This window comes from Zootermopsis nevadensis, unplaced genomic scaffold, assembly GCF_977971745.1.
Source record: "Zootermopsis nevadensis isolate Lab colony 2312 unplaced genomic scaffold, Znev_1.0 Znev_ptg000019l, whole genome shotgun sequence".
In the NCBI taxonomy this organism is placed as follows: Eukaryota; Metazoa; Arthropoda; class Insecta; order Blattodea; family Termopsidae; genus Zootermopsis; species Zootermopsis nevadensis.
Window position 1 is genome coordinate 7549314 of NW_028259151.1, and position 26149 is coordinate 7575462.

The following is a 26149-nucleotide window of genomic DNA, read 5'->3' on the forward strand; positions in this document are numbered from 1 at the left end:
TTTCAGGGCATTTGAACTGCTAAAGTGACTCTTGAGGAAGGGCGTTAGAAGAATATGGCTGTTGCACCGCGTAGTCTGGTAGAAATTTACCGATGTTTCAGATGTCCTTGCTGCCTCCATCATCGGGGCAACAACCCAGAAGACAGATTTCTTCAGACTCACCACCGCGAAAATATCAGATTCGATAAGGTCATAAAATTCGGCGTGTACCGTTGACGTATGAGTAAAATGTTGGAATCGAGAGACTTCTTCGTTCCCTAGGACGCACTTTGGAGTTGCGTCAGTCATAGAATCACAAGATGACAGTGAGAAAGACGGCTTTTTGAGGCACTGGATGACCTTACTGATGTGTCATCAACGCTGGTTCAGAGGACTCACGCATATGACGAATCGCGTTCAGCGTTTCAACTTGGTGGACAGATTTGTTACATCAGCAGGGAACATGACTAATTTTGTGTCACGGGGTTGTTACGATTATGACGATAAAACAAAGCATCATCGTATGCAATTTCCTAAGATTGTCGGCGACAGGAATGTGGTAAGGAATTTTTGCCTGTCATCGTTTGACATTGCATCACGATATTTAATAAGTGGCTCAGGATTGTTGGCAGGGGACTCTGGAACACGACAAAGAACGACCCAGCACGGACAACAGCTGCGAAGCGAGAAAATTAGGAATTTGGCTCACTGAAAGTTTCCTGCCTCTGTTAGAACAGCCATCCCCTCACCACCATTCCCCCCCACATCTAATTGATGAGGCGACCGAATTCTGTGAGCATATCAAATGGAGGTTTTCTTAAAATTAAATTATTTGGTTATTCCGTCAAATCACAATGTATTTAAATTAAGATAATTAAAATAATTAAAATATCATTCTGTTTTCCATATCGAATAATCGATTTACAATTGGAACAGTTACAACATGTTCCAATTGTAAATCGATTATTATATAGTGACTAGCTACGGGCTGGACGACCGAGGTTCGATCCCCGACGAGGACAGAGAATTTTTTCCTCTAGCCTCTGCGTCCAGACCGGCTCTGGGGCCCACCCAGCCTCCTAACCAATGGGTACCGGGGTCCTTTCCCGGGGGTAAAGCCGGCCGGGGCGTGATGCTGACCACTCACCCCCATCTAGTGCCGAAGTCAAGGAAGAGAGGAGCTATACCTCCTCTCACCCCAAACGCCTACATGGCGTATAGTGGGACAAACTTTACTTTACTTACAGTTACAACATGTTTCGGTTTTATTAAACCATCATCAGGTGTAAAATTATATTAAATTTAAAACTCAATTACAATTTTTTTTTACAATTTTTCGTAGTAACCAAATAATTTAATTTTAATTTAATAAGTCGCTATATGACGCAACTACACTATCTTATGGAGGTTTTCTGTTCGTGTTGAATATATTTGCGTCAAGGTCACTGCCAATGCCCTTTCGAATCTTGGCACAAATATTTTGTGCCGCCCGTGGGACGGGACAAACGACAAATTTGAGTTGGAAAATCCATAGGAAAAGACTATTTGAAAGACGTCGGCGTAGATGGAAGGACAGTATGTGGTAAGAGGTTGTGGGCCGTAAAAGGTAATTTCTTTTTCTACCGAACGACTGTTGGCTCACCTGGAGCACTTCGGCAGAGGGTAGGTCCAGCGTAACGGTTACTCCTTAGGCTGTTTGTATTTGTCTGGTTTAAATATTCAAATACAATTCTGCAGTGCGTTTGAAACTGCAAATAATCCCACTCCTTTGTAACCACCACGCTCAAGCCTCGTCTTCTCGGCTTGCGAGTAAACGTGGTCTGTGATAGGGATTGTTACGATATTTGGAGCGGGTTTTAGAGATACATGGGTTTAATATTTCTTTGTCTTTGTTTCCGAATTCTCATTTTTAATGTATTTCTTGTTTCCTTATGACTCAGCGTAAATACTTGTTAACGTCGTGACTTCGCTGTGCTCTGGGCGGATGATGACAATGAGACAGTGATACCATATAAACTTCCGAATTCACAAATGTAGTTCGCGGTAATGTGAGGTCATGGTTCACCGAGCCTCTCACATTTCCCTTCAGATAGCGTCTTACGGAGACGCCGTTGCTGTTCGTGTAGGCTTTGTGTGTGACATGTGGGCTTTTTAACGTAGGTTAAGCTCGGACGTGGTAACCGTGCTCAGAATCGGCTGACTAAATATTAATTTCAGAAACAAGTTTTACGATTTGCGAAACAAGCTATTATGACGAAACTTAACACAGACTGTTTTGGGCGTGAAGTAAGTTCCAAGTTACGTCTGATGCATTTATACATTTGTTCATTTATATGCGCGCTGCAGACACAGCGATGAATTACACATGTGGAATGTTTTTGCAAGGACCCTTTGTCTGGTCACAGTGGGCATAACTGCTATTCCAGATTCCAATATGAAGACATTGGACATTGGACATTGGTACAGAGGTCTGATACCGGTCAGAATATTAATGGCGTAAGACTCATTCTGCACACAGAGACTGATTCGTAGACCTGCTTTTTGAAACCAGTTGGGGGGGTCTTTCTTAGACTGACATAACAGGCAGTAGAGTATCGGAAGCAGCAGTCTTCAGTAAAGGTACAATTTGGCTGCACGCGACAGAGACAAGCGACCGAGGCAGGCGACAGAGACGGGAGACGGACACATCGCCACACACTTTTGAGGTGACGACCGAGACATGCGGCGAAGTGTTTGTTTTCTTTGTTTTGTTGAGACATACGTGCACATATTCTGTGAAAAATGAGTACACAAATGCTTCTAAAAAGGTTACTCGAAGAAGAAGATGTGTTGCTGTGTTATTTGTTGAGAAAGAAACAAAGAAAACCTATGAGTTCAATCTTCAAAACCAGACGCGAAGAAGGATCTTTCTGTCGGTGGTCAGTGGTCGTTTTCTGCTACTAATTCTACCAATTGCTCATCTTGGTCACCAGTTAATTTAATTTCTGCAATTATTTTACTCAACAACACACGTGCTGCCTGAGCCCGTCGCGAGACACTACTGGTCCGAGAGCGGTCTCCTGTGCTTTGTCTCTGTCTCGCGCTCGTAATTGTACTTCATACGATTGTACAGAGAGCAGACAGGAAGCGACCAGTCTCGGTCTCGTAACTCTGTCGCCTGCCTCGGTCGCTTGTCTCTGTCGCGTGCAGCCAAATTGTACCTTAAGATATCCATCGCATAAATAACGCTAGAAGACGATACTGAGTTGCTTAATCAAACATCTCGCGAGCAGTAGCATATTTGGATTCGTAGGTAAACTTGTAGCTGTTCAGAGTTTGTGGGATTTAATTTTGTGGAGGTGATGATTTGAAAACTGAATTCTATTGTGTAAATTCGTATGTTCAATGTGTTGTAGGCATAAAGGTTTGTTATTTTTAGGGCCACTTTTCTAGAATCCAGTTTCATGACCAAAAAGCTACAGTCCAGCCCATTTCAATGTAACATTTCCTAACCTGCCCCTTGTTGTATTTTGCCAGCAGACTGAGTTATATCGTGCTACTGGTAAGGTACAATTTGGCTTGCCGCGACAGAGACAAGCGACCGAGGCAGGCGACAGAGTTACGAGACCGAGACTGGTCGCTTCCTGTCTGCTCTCTGTACAATCGTATGAAGTACAATTACGAGCGCGAGACAGAGACAAAGCACAGGAGACCGCTCTCGGACCAGTAGTGTCTCGCGACGGGCTCAGGCAGCACGTCAGTACGTAACCAAACTGCTTATGATTCAATCTGAAATAACTCCTGAAATTATCTTCTTCTAATGATAAATGATTCTTTATTAACAGACAGAAAGATCCTTCTTCACGTCTGGTTTTGAATATTGAACTCATAGGTTTTCTTTGTTTCTTTCGCAACAAATAACACAGCAACACATCATCTTCTTTGAGTAACCTTTTTAGAAGCATTTTTGTACTCATTTTTCACAGAATATGTGCACGTATGTCTCAACAAAACAAAGAAAACAAACACTTTGCCGCATGTCTCGGTCGTCACCTCAAAAGTGTGTGGCGACAAGCTGCGATGTATCCGTCTCCGTCGCCTGCCTCGGTTGCTTGTCTCTGTCGCGTGCAGCCAAATTTTACCTGTATCCTAATTAATGAAATGTGTTCTTGAATTTTGTCACATCCCCATTATTTTGTAAAAAATTTTGTTTTTGAAAACTGAACGTCTTTTAAAAGAACACGTCTATCAAAGGATACGACCGGGGTGAACTTCGCTTCACAACTTCCATTGTAACACACGCGAATACCCCAGCAGCAGATTGGATTTAGTCTAGACCCGAGGTTCTCAAGCTTTTTCGCTGGCGTACCACAAATTCTAATTCAAAACATTAAATGTACCACTAACCAAATGCGTCCAAGGAAAAGTTACATATGTTAATATTATCTTTCGGTTTTCTTACTTAGTTATCGTTCCAATAAATATTGGCTCGCGTACCATAAGTTGATAAACGCTGGTCTAGACCCGTTGAGTAGATTTGGAGATGAACGTGTGGACCTGGTCTGCCATCACGACCATTGAAAGGCAAAGAAGCTGTTGCTTTCTCGATATCTTTATCTTTGGAGTATTTATAGTATTTTACTCACTGTACTGGATGGATTAATTTTTGATGTGGAATAAGGCGTTTTGTTACAATTCCACAATTTCATCTAAATCTTTGATGACTATAGTATGATGTCGACCGTTAGTTCCGAATGGAATATTCTGCAGAGGTATTTCGTATTTACATATTGGTCTTGCCCCACTTAACTGTTTAGACTCGGCCCCCCCTCCTCCCTTCCGATGCAGAGCGTTGCGTGTTCCTGTCCCTACTTATAACCTCGCACGCAGCACACCTGCCCCCATCCCTTGCAACTGACGGTCCACGTGCCCCTATTCGTCCCCATCTGTCATATTCCAACTTCCATTTGCAAGTCTTCCTTCAGTGGGCAGCCAACGGTCTGAACAGTGTGCTGCTAGCAAGTTGAGGAGAGTTTTTCAGTTGCGCTTGTGCTAATATTCCTCATTGCCGATTGTGACCAATTTGGATTCTTCTGAGAGAACGGTGAGTTGAAGAGAACGTAGTGACTTGCATTCTACCATCATCAAAGTCGTCGAATACTAATTCTTATTTACAAAATAAAGTATGCTTGACTCTCTCTAAATAAGAACACTGTTTTCAAATAATCTTAGTAGTATGTAAGATCTGAGGTTTTCACAGCGGTGAGTATGAAGATTTCCGTCTTCTGGGTTGTTGCGCTGTGAAGTCTGGTCGATGTTTACCAACGTTTCAGAGGTCATACTGCCTCCGTCATCAGAGTATGAAGATTTCCGTCTTCTGGGTTGTTGCGCTGTGAAGTCTGGTCGATGTTTACCAACGTTTCAGAGGTCATACTGCCTCCGTCATCAGAGTATGAAGATTTCCGTCTTCTGGGTTGTTGCGCTGTGAAGTCTGGTCGATGTTTACCAACGTTTCAGAGGTCATACTGCCTCCGTCATCAGAGTATGAAGATTTCCGTCTTCTGGGTTGTTGCGCTGTGAAGTCTGGTCGATGTTTACCAACGTTTCAGAGGTCATACTGCCTCCGTCATCAGAGTATGAAGATTTCCGTCTTCTGGGTTGTTGCGCTGTGTAGTCTGGTCGATGTTAACCAACGTTTCAGAGGTCATACTGCCTCCATCATCAGAGTATGAAGATTTCCGTCTTCTGGGTTGTTGCGCTGTGTAGTCTGGTCGATGTTAACCAACGTTTCAGAGGTCATACTGCCTCCGTCATCAGAGTATGAAGATTCCTGTCCTCTGGGTTGTTGCGCTGTGTAGTCTGGTCGATGTTTACCAACGTTTCAGAGGTCATACTGCCTCCGTCATCAGAGTATGAAAGTTTCCTTCTTCTGGGTTGTTGCGCTGTGTAGTCTGGTCGATGTTAACCAACGTTTCAGAGGTCATACTGCCTCCGTCATCAGAGTATGAAGATTTCTGTCTTCTGGATTGTTGCGCTGTGTAGTCTGGTCGATGTTTACCAACGTTTCAGAGGTCATACTGCCTCCGTCATCAGAGTATGAAGATTTCCGTCTTCTGGGTTGTTGCGCTGCGTAGTCTGGTAGATGTTAACCAACGTTTCAGAGGTCATACTGCCTCCGTCGTCAGGGCGATAAGTATGAAGATTTCTGTCTTCTGGGTTGTTGCGCTGTGTAGTCTGGTCGATGTTAACCAACGTTTCAGAGGTCATACTGCCTCCGTCATCAGAGTATGAAGATTTCTGTCTTCTGGGTTGTTGCGCTGTGTAGTCTGGTAGATGTTAACCAACGTTTCAGAGGTCATACTGCCTCCGTCATCAGAGTATGAAGATTTCTGTCTTCTGGGTTGTTGCGCTGCGTAGTCTGGTCGATGTTAACCAACGTTTCAGAGGTCATACTGTCTCCGTCATCAGGGCGATAAGTATGAAGATTTCTGTCTTCTGGGTTGTTGCGCTGTGTAGTCTGGTAGATGTTAACCAACGTTTCAGAGGTCATACTGCCTTCATCATCAGCCTGTGGCATAATCACAATAATGACTGAGCTGTCCCCTATATGTATGTTATATATATCCTGTTTCACGGAGGTATCACGTCATGTAAATTGTATTTATTGCCCTCGTTTTAAAGGAAATTTCAGGAGAGAGGTTAGTATCACATCCTCTGCGCATGCTCTGCTCACTATTTCTGTAGGAAGTAATATTTCTCCGTTTTATGATCTGTATGAGCAGTGTTCCCGTGTAACAATGGAGGGAACACCGCTGCTCAGAATGATATTTGATCTGTGAATACGTGCCGTGCCGTGCCGTTGCGTAAACCAAGCTGTAACGATTCGAACCAAAATCACTGCTAGGGAGTGTTCACTCCAAGTGATTAACTTGGGTACTAGAGATTACCCTGCTGGTGGATAAATTGTGATCTTACTTGGCAAAAATTTCGAAGTCATTGATACTTTTAAGTTATTTCTTTGGTCGTGAAATTTGCATAATTCAGTGAAACTGTTTCCTGCTTGTGCGTTGCCCAAAATCCGCGGTTTCGATTAAAATCGCAGAGTCTTTTAATTTGGTTGTATTTCAGGAAGTGAAACTGCTCATGACATATGGAAATGTGTGCGTGTCTTCTTACGCATTTAAAAGTATTGACTTGGAAAGGTAATTCATGCATCCAAAATTTTAAGTTGTGTGTCAGAATCACAGATTTCTGCTCCGGTGAAACCTTTGTGACGGTCATATATCACTATCCACAGCTGTCGTCTCGTTTTAACGATGATGGTTTCTGAGATTTACAGGTTTTCCTCCACTCAGAAGTACACTAAACATTTTATTACAGGCTTATGAACGGTTTCTTGTTTCTATGCTCGTGATTTATTATATCGACCACAGTTATTACTTCCTGTGCGTTTTATAATCTGTACTGTTACTTTTAGCTAAGTAATTCAGACTTGACTATTGTAGTTTGCCGCGCAATATCGCAACACACAGAAATTGAAGGCAGTGCAGAAAGAGGTGATGACGATGTCACAGCCTGGAATTGTGGCTTGAATCTGCGTTGTAAGTTAATTTTCCACTTGGCGAAATTGATTAATATTGTAAGATTCTATCAGTAATACACACGTCCTGGCCTAGAAGTGTCTTTTGTTGTTTCCTTTTAAATATTTTTATGATTTAAATTGATCACTTATGGAATTTGTTTGGATTTTGAAGTTTTGTGTTACGGATTTTGAAGTTTTGTGTTACGGATTTTGAAGTTTTGTGTTACGGATTTTGAAGTTTTGTGTTACGGATTTTGAAGTTTTGTGTTACGCACGCTAATAGATGACTTGGGGAAGTAAATGAAAAATTAAGTTTCGATGTTGGCAGGTGGCGTTTGCTTACATGAACGGGAAATCGAAGTGAAGAGATTGTTACATTTCGTTCTGTGATGGGGATTAAATCGAATTTCTTTAGTTTTGGGCGTGGTTTCGACTCCCACCCCTGACATGGATGTTTGTTAGCATCTTTCTGTGTTGTGCTGTACTGTGGAGGCAGACAAGTGAATTTGTAGTTGTGTATATTTCGACCTTTACGTTTTTAGATAGCTTACTTGAAGACAATGGAAGTCTGAACGCATTCCCAAAATTTAACATGCCCTTAAATTCTTCGTGAATGCTACATTTTCGTTACTTTTTATGTGGATTTTGTCCTGCAGTCTGGTCTCGAAGCGTGATAACATATGCTTGGTTTTTTCTCTGCTGCATACTAGCACATAATAGAAGTGTTGTGTTTCATTCGATCTCAACCCATGTTTACTTTCTTAGAACTTCCTGTTTGCATGTTGTAAATCAAAATTAAAAATCAATAGCGATAAGTCTTTTGTTAGACCATTCTGACTAGGAAGTGAGACATGTTTACAAGTACAGAACTTGCTATAGGTTTTGATTAATTACAGTTTAATTACTCCCAACTAGTTTCATACGATACAGATTTCAGTGGGAATGTTTTATACGCACCTTCTAGTAGAATCATAGGGCTCATTTAAGTCTGTATGTAGTTGATATACGCTGCTCCATTGCATTGTCTTTTTATTTATTCTCTTATGAGAAATACTGAATATATGATGAGTCGTTGCTCGATTAAGTCGAAAGCCACACTGATAATACCTAGTAATTTTTGTCTACGTATAAAGATAACGCTGAGAGAAGAATGCTGGATAAACTTTGTTTGTGTGTAGTAATGACAGTAACAGATTCCTCGACCGTTCTTAGGTTTGTCGTCCACCTTATAAATAGGCATGCCCACAGTTTTTATTTCCTACTGTTCCTTTGGCATAACTGCTCGTTTTAAAAATTAAGTTTGTAGATCTCAGAATGCGGCAAATTGTATTGCATTCTGCTTGGATCAGGTTTGCCGGAATTTTATCAGTACGAGGTAATTAATTTCTTTTTTAAGATTTTCGGTAGCAATTTCGGCCACAGAGGAACTAGGCACAGGTACTAATGGCTCAGCTGTATGTACTTCGGTTTGCCTGACGTTAACTTCACGTGCATTCATCAGCTGTCAAAAATTCTTCTTCTACCTATTAAGTTTGGGTATCTGCAAGCAGGTTACCGTTCTTAACTTCAGCTAACTTAGTTCCAGGCTGGTAGCAATGCTTAAAAAAAATTATGCCCATGAATAAGTTAAAATGTTTGTTCTTAATCATTGTTTAAAGCTCGTTAACTTTGCCTTTCAAACACTGCTGCTTTTATGTTCCAGAAAAGTTCTACAGTTTGTCATACATTTTTCGGAATACTTTCAGTAATTTGGTTTTTATTCTGCAGTCAGTCCAATTTATCATGCTCCTCTGATCTGATATAATTATATAGGATTTTTGTCAAATCGTGTTCTCCGTTGCTTTAACTACGCTCTGTTTGGCTTAAATATTGATATGCTAATACTTATCCAGTCTCTGTTAAAAGTAGCCTACACATTATTATCCAAGTTTCGAAAGCTGGTAACCCTTTCGAGATTTTGACCTGATAATCTTCTGTAACATCCGGTGTGGATGTGTTAGCTTATTCAGATCCATTCTCTTCTTTTCGGACTATTGTGTAATGCCATTATCATTACTAGTTCGTGTAAACTCTTAATTTTCAGTTGTTCTCCACCCACCCTTGCATTGAAATCTCCTAACAAAATTTTTCATGTGATACAAAGGAAATGGCTCCTGATATTCGGAATTACAAATCTTGTGTTCATTTTCTGGCGTTTAAGTCGTTTACGTACAATAATCCCAGCATGACACATAACATACTGATTCTACGACGAGACCTCTCCTCACAAGCCCTTTTCGGATGCCCGTCACTGCCGAATTGTGTACCGCCATGCCTTGCACTTTAAACGCCACCTTACAATGCAGTATAGAAAAGGATAATTCATTTTACGTTTCTACTGACATATTTCCCTGTTCATATATATTGATCGGATACATCTTCAGATTTTGTATTTGATGGAATTTTACTTTTAATGCAAGATCCAGTGGTAACAATTATGCCTATATTTTTCGCGAACGTTGGTTGTACATTCACAATTTTAGGTTCTCACTGCAGCGAGTATGAAGATGTCTTCTGGGATTTGCCCCGTGTAGTCTGGTGGAAGCCACGGTGGTCTAGCGGTTAGAACGCTGGCCTTGTAATCCTGGGGGTCTCGGGTTCGATTCCCGGCGGTGCCCGAATTTATAACTTGTGTTGGGCAAGGCCGTGGTCTAGGCAACACGGAGTTTTCCTCCGTGGCATCCCAACAGTTACTCCATTCACACACAGAAGAAGGCAATGGCAAACCACTTCTGGATCATCTGCCAAGAACGTATATGAACAGGTCCCAGTCCGAGAAAAGGATGGAAGGATCCTGTTCATATGGACATGTCGTCAGACAGAACACTAAATAAATAAATAAATAGTCTGGTGGAACGCCCTAATGAAGGACGCAGGAGGAACCTCTGAAACGTCGGTGAACATGCCAGACCACACGGCGCTACAACTCAGATTGCAGCTGTGTTCATGCTGTACAGTGGTTTGAGTTCAAAATTGATGTGTCGACTGCAGAATATTGATCATGGCAGGGGTTTTGGTACCAGGTTGTATGATGACTCCTTCAGCAGGAAGCTAGCTATGAGTCAAAACAGAGACAGGTGCGTGTCTGCACTTAGGATGTGTTTTTCCCTCGACATCAGTTTCCTTGTCTCGTTCATAGTTGCGATGATAAAGACAACTAATCGTTGTCTTCCCGCTGGTATTAGGTGCACTGTTCGCGCTCGGTGTTCACCTGTTCACTTTTATTTCGTTGCGTTCTCATGCACTCATACATCCTTACTGTCTAAAGGGATTATGAGAGTCATTTGCTGAACACCGTTTCCGTTGTGTCATGTGAAGATGCTTCTAGAAGTTCTTTACTCCAGGTCTAGAGAAACTTAAAGGAGTCGTCATTCTAAGTTTAAACTTTCCAGACGTTGTTGCTGTGACGTACTAAGATGTACCTTTCTTGTAAAATAGTCAAACGCGTACAGGTGACGTGGCGAGGTTTTACCTTTTTTAAAATCTTTTTACCTTCCCCTGATTCGATGGTTAGCCACAATTGCAACGTGAACACCGTGTTTTATGTTTTGTGGCGTCCTGCAAATGAGCAGTGTTTTCCTGGCCGAACCACTTGGTTTCGGAATTTATCCATCAGCACAAGACACGACTTTGTTCAGAGTTAGTCCAGAGATTAGTCTGTTACCAGTAACGCAATAAGCGTTACTGGTTGTAGACACGCGCTTAAACAGAGTGCCAGATGAATTAATTAGTAATCATACCGCGCTTGTGCAGTACATGCCAGAAAGCTTATTTCCGGCCTCTCGTCAAGTACTTTTCTTTTTTATGATGTCTGCCAGTCATATTTTCTTTTCTGTCCTTGTCATTTTGATGTTGATGTCTAGTATTCTTGTTTTTTTTCCCGTCTCTAATGGGATGTAGGGTGTCCGCCCCATTTTAATCCACGGATCGTCTGTAGTCTAGTTCATAAGGGCTATATTTTTATCTTGTGTGAAGTATAAGCCGTGGAGGTATAGCTCCTACTGATTGTTGACCTCGGTACCCATTGGATAGTCGGTCTGGACGCAGAGGCTAGAGGAAAAATCCTTGCCCCCGTCGGGGATCGAACCCCGGTCGTCCAGTCCGTAGCTAGTCACTATGCTGACTGTTCGTCTACAAGCTAAACTCCAAGGAGCAGAGTCCTAACTGGGACTTAGGTAGCCCGTGTTTTATGAAAATCGAAAGTTTATTACGGTATTCACAAGAGCCTGCCACTGGTCACTGTCACTCCATCATATTTATTTAAGATTCATTTTAATATTATCCTCCCAACTGTGCGCAGGTGTTCCTAGTGGTCTTTTCTGTTAAGATCTGTTGATTAATTTCATACGCATTTATCATATCGCGTGCTACATGCTTCGCCAATTTATTCATTTTTAGCCGGAAGAGTATTTGGTGAAGAGCAGCCTCGAAAATGAGGGTCTTCACTGTGTATTTTCCTCCGCCTCTGATCCAGATGTTCTCGTGAACTCCCCTTGAAACAAGATACCTGTTCGTCGAAAGAACCCGGATAAGGCTCACATTTTGTTTCGACTGAAAGGAAAACTGATCACAGAAATGACCCCTTAGTATCTGCCCCCACGTTGTTCTTGTGACTAAGTCAGATTGTGTATCTAGCCGAGTGCAGTCTCGTTTACGTGGGAATCCTACTTATCAGTAATGAGTACCAGAGATACAGGATGATTCTGTATTAGACGTGTAAATTTTAATGTAGAGTTATCGATCCAGATACAGTGAATAAGTTCATGTAAACATGGATTCGGAAATATTTGGTTTTCAAGTTAGGACATTTCTCATATTCTGCAATTTGGCGTCTGGTAACGCGAACGGAGCATCAGCGCTAGGCCAAGCACAGTCACTACCTTCCCGTCAGTGTATGATGGCCGACTGGCAAAGGTTTATTGTTCTTGTTTCCGGATATTTTACGTCTTCCATATTTTTAAGTTTGTTTGCTGTCCAGGATAGGGCCGGTGGCGGTCTCTTTGGTCACGGTTGTGAACCCTCCGGTTCCATAAAAATAGTGGAATTTTTTACTAGCTGAGTGAACTCTGAGCTTCACAAGAGGTTGTCTGGTCCACGAAGTTAGTTATATGCTGTATTTTGGTATTCACATTGCCGGTTACTAAAATACTATTGGAATATTTTGGTGTGAATATTCATTTATTTGCAACTTCTCAAATCACGTGTTAGAAAATGAGAAGATTGGATTTTTCGTACAACCATTTTAAAAGTAAATCCGTTCTCGAAAGACAAGGGAATCAAATTGACAGGAAGTAACGTGCGATAAATGTGTAATTGGAGTCCTTTACATGTGTTTGAACGTGGTTTTGGCTCGTTTTGCAGGAGACATGTTGTGATATGAAGGCCGTCGTTGTTGGTATGATGGCGCGGTGACGTACCTGCTCGCTGCGTCGGACGACGTCGTGCTGGCGGCCCAGGGTCCAGTTTCCGGGGTTGGGAACGGTCCTGAGGTGGCGCCGACTGAGTGCAGCTGGCTGCCAGGGTCAGCTCCCACCTCGACAGATAGCGGCACTGTCATGGCCGAATCCTCCAAACTCTTTAGCGACAACGGCGACTATGAGGAGCTAGCCCTCATCGGCAACGGTAAGACGTGTGAAATATTATTATAAATGTAATGCCCATGTTATCCTTTACTGAACGCCTTTTTGGACATCCTATGCCAGAAAAATTGTATCCGGATACTTACGTTTGTAGCCTTAATATTCGCAGATTTCCCTTGCTTTCGATGTCTTGTTGATTTAAAGACGAAATATAAGTGGAAGAACATTTTCCGTGTTGTTATGAATGAAATTGTTCTTTTAGACTTTGTAGATCGTGAAGTATAAAACTAGAAGACTACGAGGCCTCGGAAGCTGGATTTTTTCCGTCTTCAGTTGAAAAGGGGGGAACAAACCGCCCCTGTTGAGCTATCATCAGACATGGAGGCCCTACCTCAACGAGGGGCCCAACTGATTGGCTTTCTGGCCCCTTCCTCCCAGTGTTCGTGAAGACGGAAGAAATCGAGATTGCGAAACGTTGCAGCTTTATAATTGTTTTATTTAGACGAGGCAGAGTCGAAGAGAACAGTTTCACATATTTTAACGCGCCGTCAAGATTATGATTTTTTGACCTGTGCATCCGAACAGCCTGAGGGCTCATTGGAAACTGATGAGTCGCGGAAGATCAGTGAAATGCTGCAAAAGTCAGTTTCCACCCTTCTCATGACTGTCGTCAGTTTTCGTATTAGCAACCCAGGCCTTTGTTTCAGCCAGTGGCTTAATTTTGTATGTGGAACAAAAACTAGTTTGTTCTCAGTTGGACGGCGAGGCTCCACTCCAGGATGTGAGTAAGGCAGATCTGGGTCAAATATGCGTGATGTCGGCCTCCTGCCTTTTGTAGCTTACTGTTCTGTATTCGGTGGTGGGTGTGACACGCTCTTAATGTGTTGAGTGGATTTTGCGCGGGAACCATTTTTTTTGGAACTTACTAAAACATTATTTCCTGAAAAGCTAAGTATTCGATGCTGTTGGTAAATTTGTATCGAGATCGAGTCTTGGGATATTGGATGGAGGCCTACATTAGAGATGTAAAAGCAGATGTGTCGGGAATTATGACGACTTTTGAACGCATTTGGTGAATATAAGAGATTGCGTCTGGAGAGACGTCATCTTTGTATGTCCAGTATTATATTTGGCAGCTTATATTTCTTGTACTTGGTACATTGTTCGTTTTCTGTAGCACGTATAGTTTATAAGTTGTATATTTAGCAGTTTTTGGGCAAGCACCTCTGAAACGTCGGTAACCTACCAGGTTACAGAGCGGTACAACCCAGAAGACAGCCATCTTACTCCGTTTGGAATACGCCATTATTCCGCTTCAAAAGCCACCGTTGTAAGCAGTTAGCATTCGTCTCCTGAAGAGATACCGGGAATATTTGGTTTTCCGTACGTGATAAGCCTTTTCTTTGCTGAACTGTGGTTGCGTTTGTCTGGGCTCCGGGAACGTCTGTTGTGTTCTGTTCTGGTCCGTGGGAAGCGAGCGCTTGTGAAACCCTATGGAACAGTAGGTAGGTAGTGCTGGAGGCTGCTCCGAGATGAACAAGCATTCCTTGTCCATGTTTGGTGGATAACGAGTTTGGTTTGTCTGGTGGTATGCGAAGCCGCTGAGGTCCTGAGCCAGCCCCTGCACACAGCAGCGATTGTATCTGTAAACCTGGCGTCGCTACACGCTTATCATTGCCTACACAAACCGAAATGGATAAGGAAGGGACCCTCTTCCTGCCATATAACAAAACGGTGTTCGTGGCGCTCCACGTGTTCTTCGGGTGGGTGCTGATGTTTTCTTGCGATTCTTGAGACAAAGGGTTTACAGTTCCTTGCGGATGTTTGTCTAGGCTTACGGGTTTTTTTTCCATTTATTGTTTTCAGCACTTGGCGTTGTAAAAGAACGCTATTTTGATGTAATGGACTTCACCAGTGGTTGATATTCTGAACGGACAGTACTTTTAGAGAACGTTTACAGTGGCCGAGGCACCCAACATCTCGGTTCATCTTTTCATGTCCCATGGCTTCGTCTGTAGTTCTGTATGGGCGTGTAACTTGGGTCTCTGACAATAAAGGAGGAACGTGGGTCGAGGGTGTCCGAGAACAGGGTGCTGAGGAGAATATTCGGACCTATGAGGGAGGAAGTTGCAAGATGAAGAACTTCATAAGTTGTACTCATCACCGAATGTAATTTAGACAGATGAAGTCAACGAGGGTGAGATGGGCAGGGCATATAGCCTGCATGGGAGATAAGAGGAATGCATACAGGGTTTTCGTGGGCTAACCAGAAGGAAGGAGACCACTAGGAAGACGAAGACCTAGGTGGGAGGATAATATTTAAATGGATCTTTGAAAAATACGATGGGTTGGTATGGACTGGATTCATCTGGCTTAGGATAGTGACCTGTGGCGGGCTGTTGTTAACACTGTAATGGATCTTCGGGTTCCATAAAATTTTGGGAATTTCTTGAGAGGCCGTGTGACTTTTTGCTTCTCAGGAAGAACTCATTGCCGCGAAATGTTTTATAAATTGGCCTCATTTTTACTATCTTGCGGTTCCGGGTGAATGTGGCCTCAGACCTAAATGAGGTTGAAAATCCTCGGTCTGAAGTAAATGTGTAACTCCACCACCAGTGGAGATCGTCGACCACGTCGTAAGTGTCCACACATTGCTGTTACGATGAAGCTTCGGTTTCATTCCAGCAACATTTTTATGTCGAAGATCGCCGTCTTCTGGGTTGCTGTGGCGCGTGGTCTCATGAGGGTGACGGAAGACGGCCATTTTCAGGCTCGCCGTTGTGAAAATCTGAAGTCTGACTTACTATGTTGAGTTTGAAGGGGGCGGAGTGTACTTTATTTGTTAGAGAGTTTGTGCAGTGGTTTTATTACAGAGGAGGGGTTTTAAGTTTGGGGTAGGTAGCCGTTTTAGGGCGTGCGGGTTATAGAAGGAGTGTTAGGAAATAGGGAGATCTGTTCCAGGAAGGACCTGCAGTTAGAACTCGTGGGGTGGAATTCGTCAAGTAAATTGAGGAAATCTGGGCACGCCTCGGTAGTAAGCGCTGTTGACCTTGAGAAGTGTTGGCAGAATCTTTCCAACTCAGAGGAGCAGTGTTCTTCCTCATCATCAATTCCTGTTGTCCCTCATGGAACATAGGGCACAAGTGATGTACCTAACAACATTAATAAAAATAACAATAATTATGTGCCGGGATAGCTCAGTCAGTATAGTGACTAGCTGCGGGCTGGACGACCGCGGTTCGATCCCTGACGGTCCCTTTCCCCGGGGGGTAAAGCCGGCCGGGGCGTGATGCTGACCACTTACCCCCATCTAGTGCCGAGGTTGTGAATGAGTAGGAGCTATACCACCTCTCCCACCAAGCGCCTACATGGCGTATAGTGGGACGGGACAGCTTTACTTGTAAGTATGAGTAGCAGGGAAACAAACGTATCATGTGCACCCACTTTAGAAATGAAGGGATGCAACATTTCATTTTTTTGACGTAAATACGTCTATATTTTAGGGTCACTGTCATTCGGCAAAAATGTAACGAGAAAGGGAAACGAAAATTTGTAACTTCATTGTTATGTTACCTTGGAAACGTCATCTGTTTATCAACAAATAAACAACAATGGTTACCTACATAGTTACCTTACATTACATTACCTTACATTTCATTACATTACCTTGGTGTATATACGTGCACAGATACGTCATAAGACTACATTACATTACCTTACCTTACATTACTTTACTTTACATTACATTACATTCATCTATCACAGACCCATCTGAAGCCTTACTAATTCAAGTTAAATAAGCAAAGTCTTAATCAAACTTTACTCAACTGTAAAGCATGTATAAAGGAAATATTTAGATTGAAGCCAATATATAAACTTCCTTTCCGTGTAGACGTATTTACGTCAAATTCTCCGGAACCGTGGTTCCACTGACAATTTTTAACTCCATTAATGTGACATAACTAATGTTAGTCTGTAACAGATGATTTATATTTACTGCAGTTTCATATTTTATGTACAGTAAACCGAGAATATTGCATTGATGAACACAACGAAGATCTCCTAATTGGCCGAAATGCGTACACGAAGAAAGAATCGAGTGTGAAGTTGTGGTAGGGGATGAAAATACAAACAGTAATCTAAATTTTACTTGGTCTAAAGCTTGAATTAGAATATTTTATAGTATGAACCTGCACGGAATAAGATAAGAGGTTTCTTGTGTTTTAATTCGTTCGGAGAGACGCCGATCAAAATCAAGATGCAGATGCCATGCTTTGTGAGGCTTTCAGGCGAAGGCCGAGATGTATTTTTATAGATGTCTGAAAAAATGATAGTCAAAGGGTCCAGTTTCTTCGAGATGCAGCGTCTGGAAAGGAAACTGGAGGTAGCTGTCTTCTGGGTTGTAGCGCTGTGTAGTCTGGTAGATGTTTACCAACGTTTCAGAGGTCGCGCACGAAGTAAGGATTTGTAGAAGCCGTCAGGCGATTTTTATGGAATCCTTATCTTCTGACTCCTACTTCTTCATAACAGTAGGTGCACTAGATGAACTGAGCTGATTTCGTCTTCCTAATCCACGTTCTCCTCCAAACAGAACAAATTCTTCTTCCTTTTCCGTCGAAGTTTATGTTTCGCTCTGTTAGAAGGCAACAGCTACTCGGACATCAGCTGGTTCGAACGGCGTCACAAGAGGTCACTGGCGAAACATAATCCGACACGTAACACGAGGAGTATTGATGATGTAGGAGTTGGATGACACCTTCGTTGACCGATTAATAATCACAATTGGCGATATCCTCCAGAGGCCACGACAACAAACCTCTTCTGTCAGTCTCTGACGCCGACAGGAAAGGAATTGCTCTGCTATCTGACTGCACTTAGAGCCTCTTCCAATGCAAATGGAAACTGCAACTCATCTTCAGCTACTCCCAATGTTCCTATAGAAAACCAGTTTCTCCTTCATTCAAATGCATTCTCTCACGATACGCAGTGCCACCTAATGTTGACCCAGTGGCTCTCTGTTGGCGCATTTGGAGAAGGGGAGGGAGGTATTGCATTCACCCCCTTTTCTTCCTAATTTCCTGCCAGATCCTGCAACATTCATGGTCAATTTTATCTCGCCTCGAATAATCGAGGCTACTTCTGTTGTAGTTCGATTAGTCGAATGAATGAATTTTTTTACGTAGCCAATTGTATAACTCTGTAGTATTCAACCTTTTTTGTTCGCGTACCCCCAGATATAATTTCTCTTCAACTTTGTACCCCCAAAGTTGTTGGTGATTAATTCAAGTTGTACATAGTATATAATCTACATCTAAAATAAATTAAATAAATTACATTACTGATTATTCAGTGTTTATCATAAAATATTTTTTTTTTTAAATTTCACGTACTCCCTAAGATGTCTTCGCGTACCCCAGGTTGAATACCACTGGTATAACTTACTGGAAACTCATCTCACAGGAAACCGAGATGCCGAGTTGTTTCTCATTCGAGTTTCCAACTTCTGTTGTGGTTAGGTTTTCCTGGGTACGTGAAACGAAAGTGGAATTGAAAAGTTCTTGCAATTTCCAGTTGCTCTGAGTTATTTTTAAATATGCCTATAGCAGATTTGTTTTGTCGTGAAGCTTGGTTGAAAACCAATCAGAAGAACGCATAATTTTTGTATCGTGCCTGTGATTCATGACTGTTATTATTTTTGTTGTTGTTGTTGTTGTTGTACCTGCAGGAGCGTATGGGACAGTGTACAAGGCACGTGACTTGTCCAACAATGGCCACATTGTTGCTCTTAAGAAGGTCCGCGTTCCGCTCACTGACGATGGTGTTCCGATGTCGACGCTTCGGGAGATAGCGCTTCTGAAGCAGCTGGACCAATATGAACACCCGCACATTGTAAGGTGAGTACAGTTTTGCCATTGTATTCCCAGTTGGAAGTGTCTCTGAGCGGGGAGAAAGTTCTGCGAGGGGCTGAGACCCCTGGTTGTTCTGCTGGAATGCGCTGATACCCTGTGCGAACAGATCAGCATCGTGTGTGAAACGTCACTGAGGGAAAGCGATAATGAAAATCTTTCCCACGGCGGCAAATGGCGTCGTGTGTGAGCCATTGTGTTTGAGGGTCAGGCAGGCGGGAAGTGATGATTAGATTGCAAACAGTTCTCAGAAACACGAGTAGAGTAATCTCATCCACTTGTCAAGTTTTGTTCAGCGCGGGGCTGGCATTTAAATGCGTCGCTGTCTACAGCAAATGGTATTCAACCTTTTTTGTTCGCGTACCCCCAGATATAATTTCTCTTCAACTTTGTACCCTCCAAAGTTGTTGGTGTATAATTAAAGTTATACATAGTATATAATCTACATCTAAAATAAATTAAATAAATTACATTACTGATTATTCAGTGTTTATCATAAAATAATATATATATATTTTAAATTTCACGTACCACCTAAGATGTCTTCGCGTACCCTCGGGGGTACGCGTACCCCAGGTTGAATACCACTGGTCTACAGTACCGGTTTATAAAAGTACCAGATGAAAAGAGCATGAAATAAATCCAAGTGGACCTCTCACAGAAAAGTAAGAATATGCGACGTTTCGATATACTATGATGGTTTTGGAATCCCGGGCACTCTTTACGCATGTAATAAGATTAACGCGGTTTGTGCAAAGACGCTTTTCAACTACTTGGGTTAACATAAGGTCACAGGGGAGGGGGTGGATGGACCAGAGTCGAGGCATGAGGCCGGTCGTGGCCAAGTTTTGAAGCCGAGTGTGAGGCAGAAGTGATAACAGATTAACCACGACGCGACGATGGTACTTTGTAACAACTCGGGACGCCTTGATAAATTCGTGTATGTGACCAGCCGTGATTTCCGATCATTTAGGACACTGGCACAATTTCCCTCTGTTGAATCGATTTCACCGAAATGCTCTAAGATTCCTGGATGTGTACGATTCGCAAACGGTGTTCGTAATTTGTAAATTTAAGTTCCGGGAAGAACTCGTCAAGTCCACATTCCTACGGCGCCGTCCTACAAACATTCTGTTAATTTTATATCGGCGTTAACACAAGTTTAGAATGTAGGAACGGTGTAATGAATTTTTGGTCATCTTGTGAGCAGATGGTAACGGAAACATCGTCTAGTCCGAAACTGTTTGAATTCCTCACCGTTGTTTTAATTATTTGGGAGGAAATATGTGGGCGCACAGATACTGTGTTGAATTCTTATCAGGTACGGGTGCAAACCTCAGTCTCGCACAGTTGCCGTTGTAATTGTTGACTTGCAAACAGTATATAATGCAGAAAACCTATTGCTAACTACTTGAAAATGTTCGCACAACTGCCATGTTGTCTTACATTCCACAAAATAAATTGCGTTGTCAGAAATTGCCTGTTTTTCGAAGATCTACTACTACGACATCTCAGGATTCTGTATTAAGTAGCGCTGTTGTACTAACCTCACAGTTCGTACGTCCGCCATCGTATAACTGAGTTCGGATGGTCTCCGATGGCATGACATTCATACCAAATTCCGTTAAATTCCCCGTTCGATTCATATGCCAGCGTTTTCAAGAGAAGGAGGTGAAAGGAGAAATAGGAGATAGACTGGGAACATTCTTCATCCCGGATTTGAGACTTTCGCGGCGAGTACAATCGATAAAATCTTCTCGGGCAATCAGCCGCGTCGACTGGTTACCGTAGTAAACCGATGTTTCGGGAATTCTGCCCCCATCATGTCCCCCCCGGAAGTCGCCTGTGTATATATACTCATGCGACTTCCGAGGTATCCAGTCACATCAGAACCCTGATGATGGGGACAGAGTTGGTTCCCGAAACGTCGGTTTACTACGGTAACCAGTCGACGCGGCTGATTGCCCGAGAAGATTTTATCGATTCTATATCCCCATTATATGGAACTTTTGGTATTTTTTAATGGCTAGTATAAACCTTGGTTTTATAGCATATCCTTATTATTATAATGGTAATTATGTTAAAGGTAAATTTAAGCAGTCGTTTTTACTCCTACATGTAAATCGCGGACTGCAAGAATGTGGTGCAGTTGGACCATCTGCTAGTAGTTGACCACTGTATCGGGTTAAATGGCTTCTGAGTACCACTTTTTTTGGTGTGTGTGTAGAAACTGAACTTTTTCCGCGAGCGAACGTTTCAAACATTCTTGAGGATAAGTCGACCACTGTAACAAATCGGCCTGAAGCTCACAGAATCTTAGATCATTTCGGTCCCAGGTTCGAATCTGGATGCGTTGGTGTTTTCTGTGGCCTGTGCAGGTAGAAGAAATACCTTGAGATGGGTTTGATCTCCGGTCGTTGAGTCCACCGAAATGGTAAGAGCTTATACCAGACGAACCTTGCATGTCGCGAACTGGAATATTGGTATTTATTTTTTCATATAGTGTTCTGTCTGACGACAGGTCCATATGAACAGGATCCTTCCAGCCTTTTCTCGGACTGGGACCTGTTCATATACGTTCTTGGCAGATGATCCAGAAGTGGTTTGCCATTGCCTTCTTCTGTGTGTGAATTGGATGCCATGTAGAAACCGGGGAAGCCCCCGGAGGAAAACTCCGTGTTGCCTAGACCACGGCCTTGCCCAACACAAGTTATAAATTCGGGCACCGCCGGGAATCGAACCCGAGACCCCAGGATTACAAGGCCAGCGTTCTTACCGCTAGACCACCTCATCTTATTATTATTTAGTGTTCTGTCTGACGACAGGTCCATATGAAGAGGATCCTTCCATCCTTTTCTCGGACTGGGACCTGTTCATATACGTTTTTGGCAGATGATCCAGAAGTGGTTTGCCATTGCCTTCTTCTGTGTGTGAATGGAGTAATTGTTGGGATGCACGGAGAAACCGGGGAAGCCCCCGGAGGAAAACTCCGTGTTGCCTAGACCACGGCCTTGCCCAGCACAAGTTATAAATTCGGGCACCGCCGGGAATCGAACCCCAGACCCCAGTATTACAAAGCCAGCGTTCTAACCGCTAGACCACAGTGGCGTTACACATTGGTATAGGACGGATTAAATGAGATCAAGAATTATAAGGAAATTTCTAGGCTGTACGATCTGGAGACATTCGAGCGTTGCTTCATTATACGGAGTGAAAGAGCGGAATGTACTGCTGGAGTCTGTGTTGACCGTCTGATTTGCGTACTGGGATAATGTCTCGAGAGATCTTGTTACATAATTGCTTACCTTTCATGCAGCTCTTGGGAGGATAATGGAGATGTTTATGACGTACTTAGAATTACTGCAGTGACTTCATAGTTGTGATTATCATCAGCTGTTAACATGGAAAAGATTACAGATAGACCTGATTCCACGATGGTTGAGAGGTGAACAAAACCAACAGAACCCTCGCCATTTCTCCTGAGTTCCACGTCGTTGTGATTGTCGGTACGACGTCTTCAGGAAAAAAAGTGAACTCGAAGTGGAATTGTTTTACTGGTATTTTTACACTTGTGACGAATCCTTACGCAAAATATGTTCTGTATAACAACGTGTTAACACCACAGCGCGCAACACGTGTTGGTCGGAACCATTCTAACAAATGTACGGGGTGAGAGTCACACCGTAGAACCGATTTAGTACGCCATTCCAAGATGCAGACCCCCCCCCCCCCCAGCCCCGGCCCCCGATGCTTAAAAAATATTAAAAAGTTTCTGACTAACAGTAACGGCGAATAGATTTATTAAGTCCAGCATCTCCCCCGAAAAAGGACCCCATAAAAAGACATATTCCTTGCTATAACAAATATTTAAAATTCGGAAACAGCCCTCTCCCAATCCACTGACTCACCAGCTATTTCATTTGTTAACTTCGACTCTTAAATATCGTGGAAGCTGGTATAGACATCTCAGTCCTTCCTATTTCCATTGAATTTTGCATTCATAATGTAAGATGCATCTTATGTTTGTGATACGCGGTCGCCCTTCGATCCATGATTACGTATTTGTGATGAACGCATTGAAGGAAATTTCAGATTATATTTTCCGGTTTTGTAACACTTAAGTTTACCTTTTCAGCCGAAGGAAAACACGTTTGTGATTTAAAATGAGAACTCTCAGTTCTGGGAATAACTTAGACGCGCACTTTTCTTGAAAGAAAGTGCACATTAATAATAGAACAGATAAGTGATCCTTCTGTGTGCAGTTTCAGCTGACAAGCGTCCGGTTTCCAGACTGTACGTTAAATTTCCTCCGTATAACCCCAGAGTTTTTTTATTGCCATCATATTTGTCATTGTCTGTTGTTAATACGCTTCGAATTTAGGTTAAAACATTACCCAAAACGCCTTTACCGAATGCCCCATAACCTGATTTCTTCCTTTCTGTGGGAGAGACCAAATTTCACACCCATACAAAACACCGATAAAAAATATTTTTAAGTTTCTGGATGAGAGTCGGGAAGAAAACTGATATTTGAATGGCAGTAAGCACATCCAAAAGTGAAGGTGCATTTTAAGTTTTGAAAATTTTGATTTGTTACAGTCGTTCCAAGATATCTTAAAGTTATACAAAAGCGTACGTTATCTCCGTTAGTTACGAATTGCGGGACGTAGGTTAGGTTAGGCTAGGTTAGGTTAAGTTAGGTTAGGCTAGGTTAGGTTAGGTTACGTTAGGTTCGGTTGGGTTAGGTTAGGTTAGGTTAGGTTAAGTTTTGTTCGGTTCGGTTCGGTTCACAGTTTTCCAGAAGTTCAGACAGTGAGAGGTGTTCACAGTTTGTGCGAAGAAGTTACATCAACTGTCAATGTCAAACGGTTTGCAGCCCACCGGGCTTACTATATTAGCAACCTTATCTTCACCAGATCCTCTTATTTTCGCAAACGAGGTTATAGGAACCGAGCCATGACGAGATAACCATCAATATTACTTTAGAGGAAATGTCAGTATCGGAATTTGTGGTTTGTCTTTTTAGGCGCGTCGAAACATCCCTGCTGAGCGCCTGTGACGTTCATTTTGTCCGTCCGAACGCATTTTTTAAACTCGAGATCGACTGAATGAAATTTTATGTAAATTGGTACGAATCTTTCGCTAGGCGAGATTTGTATCTTCGCCACAACGCGTAGACCAGCTAGGGCTCTGGGGCTAACTTAGCCCGTGTAGGTAATGTGGGCGGAGCTTGAAGCTGTTGATTATATCTTCGTTTAATGAAGAGGTTAATGAGTAGCGATGTAGTTAAGCTCGCCCCCCCCCCCAAGTCTGAATGACGTGCTTAATTAAAGCACAGTGACAACTTTACCGTAAGATGGCAAGTCTTACGTGTGAATATTTTTATCTGTAAATTCTCAGAAACTGACATGGGAGTGTCAGATGATTCTGAAATTGCTTTGTTCAGGGTGATTGAAAAGACACGCAACCCATTTAAGCCGCATTTTTGTTTGTCAAGAAATGAATTGCATTGAAACCATACGAGGTGCGATCGGAAAGTTTCAAGACTGTGTCAATAGAGGGCGAACCGGATGTAGTACGATCTTCTGCCGCTAGGGGGTGCGGCCTACATTCATAGTGAATCAGTGTGCCAGCCGGCATCATCGAATTAGCATTTGTTTCTTAGTTACGGGCGTTTTAGTAGTGCATTACACCGACCCTCCTGCGATTTCGGAATGGCGTGTGCATCAAATTTTGCCAAAGACTCGCCAAAACGGCTACGGAAACCTATGAAATGCTAAAGCAAGCATTTGGGGAGTCCGCAATGGGTCGTGCACAAACTTTTGTGTGGCATTCACGTTTTAAAAATGGCCGAACCTCTGTCGATGATGGCGAGCGTTCTGGACGACCATCTTCGAGCACAACGCCCGAAAATGTTACGAAGATTCGGCAGGCCATTCACGAAGATCGACGTCGTACCATCAACGACTTGTGCGACATTGTTGGGATAGGCTATGGGACCTGTCTGCTGATTCTAAAGGAAGAACTCCATATGCGACGCATCCTGTCTGAGGACCAGAAGCAGAATCGACTTCTCGTTTGTCAGGAGCTCAAAGATCTTACAAGAACCGACCCCAACTTCCTTTCTAAGCTCCGTGTGACTTCTTCCTCTTCCCAAAATGAAAATTCAGCTAAAAGGAAGGAGATTTGAGACGATAGAAGAGATTCAGGCAGAATCGCAGATGGTGCTTGACAGGCTGACAAAGAAAGATTTCCAGGGATGCTTCCAGGCTTGGCAGCGGCGCTGGGATCGTTGTGTTCACTCCCAGGGGAACTACTTCGAGGGTGATGGATGAATTTAATACCTGAGATAAGTGTACGGGTTTTTATAGGCGCAGTCTAGAATCTTTCCGATCGCACCTCGTAAAACGAAAAACTTTTGTTAAGTGTTGGAAATATCCACCCCGTTCAGCGATGCAGACTTTCGGACGTCGTTCGTAGGAGGGAGTTCGTATGTTGCAGTATTTTTCTTATCGTGTGGCCCTACTGAATGTAAAACTAAACTGTTCGCAGAGTTCTCTTGTTTATGGTTATTACATAAAAATAGTAAATATTGTCCTTAGCTCGTTTCCTGTAACAGTTTCTTGTAGGTGTTGGTTCTTGGAACCATGAAGGTAATATTTCTCGAGAGACGGAGCTGATGCACATTTTAACACGTAGTTGCTACGGGATGAATGGAGAAATGTTTTTCACACCTGCGGATTCAGAGGCCGTAAGAGAACGAGACTGGGACTTGGACACGTTTAGTGTAGCGCAGGAAGTGGTCACGTGTAACAGTGATTTGTGAGCATTTCCAAAATCTTTTGCTTTCATCTGCTGTTCTTGTTGGACCATCCATATGTGAAATCTAAAGCAAACAGTTGTGACCCATAATAGAGTATTCCGTGCATGATACAAAATTTTACTATGGAGACTTGAAGGAAATAGACGACTTGGGAAATCTACATGGAAATGGAATAATTGTAATCACGTAATACTTAAGAGCAATAGGGTAATTATGGTGTGGATTTCATTCAGTTGACTGATGACATGGTTCAGTGGCGGGC

The 26149-nt window shown here is 42.7% G+C and overlaps 1 protein-coding gene across 3 annotated transcripts in view; it reads left to right on the forward strand.

Moving 5' to 3' along the window:
- The window catches only part of Cdk4 (Cyclin-dependent kinase 4), a 184485-nt gene that overhangs the window by 133426 nt on the left and 24910 nt on the right, over positions 1-26149 (forward strand). For 2 of the 3 annotated variants that reach the window (XM_022078938.2, XM_022078936.2), the window contains exons 3-4: positions 12941-13201; positions 18884-19052. In XM_022078938.2, coding sequence (XP_021934630.1) covers positions 13135-13201; positions 18884-19052 — 236 coding nt within the window. In that variant the 5' untranslated portion in view covers positions 12941-13134. Of the gene's footprint in view, positions 1-4849; positions 5063-12940; positions 13202-18883; positions 19053-26149 lie in introns of those variants that run through there. The other variant, XM_022078937.2, reaches the window with a different exon arrangement.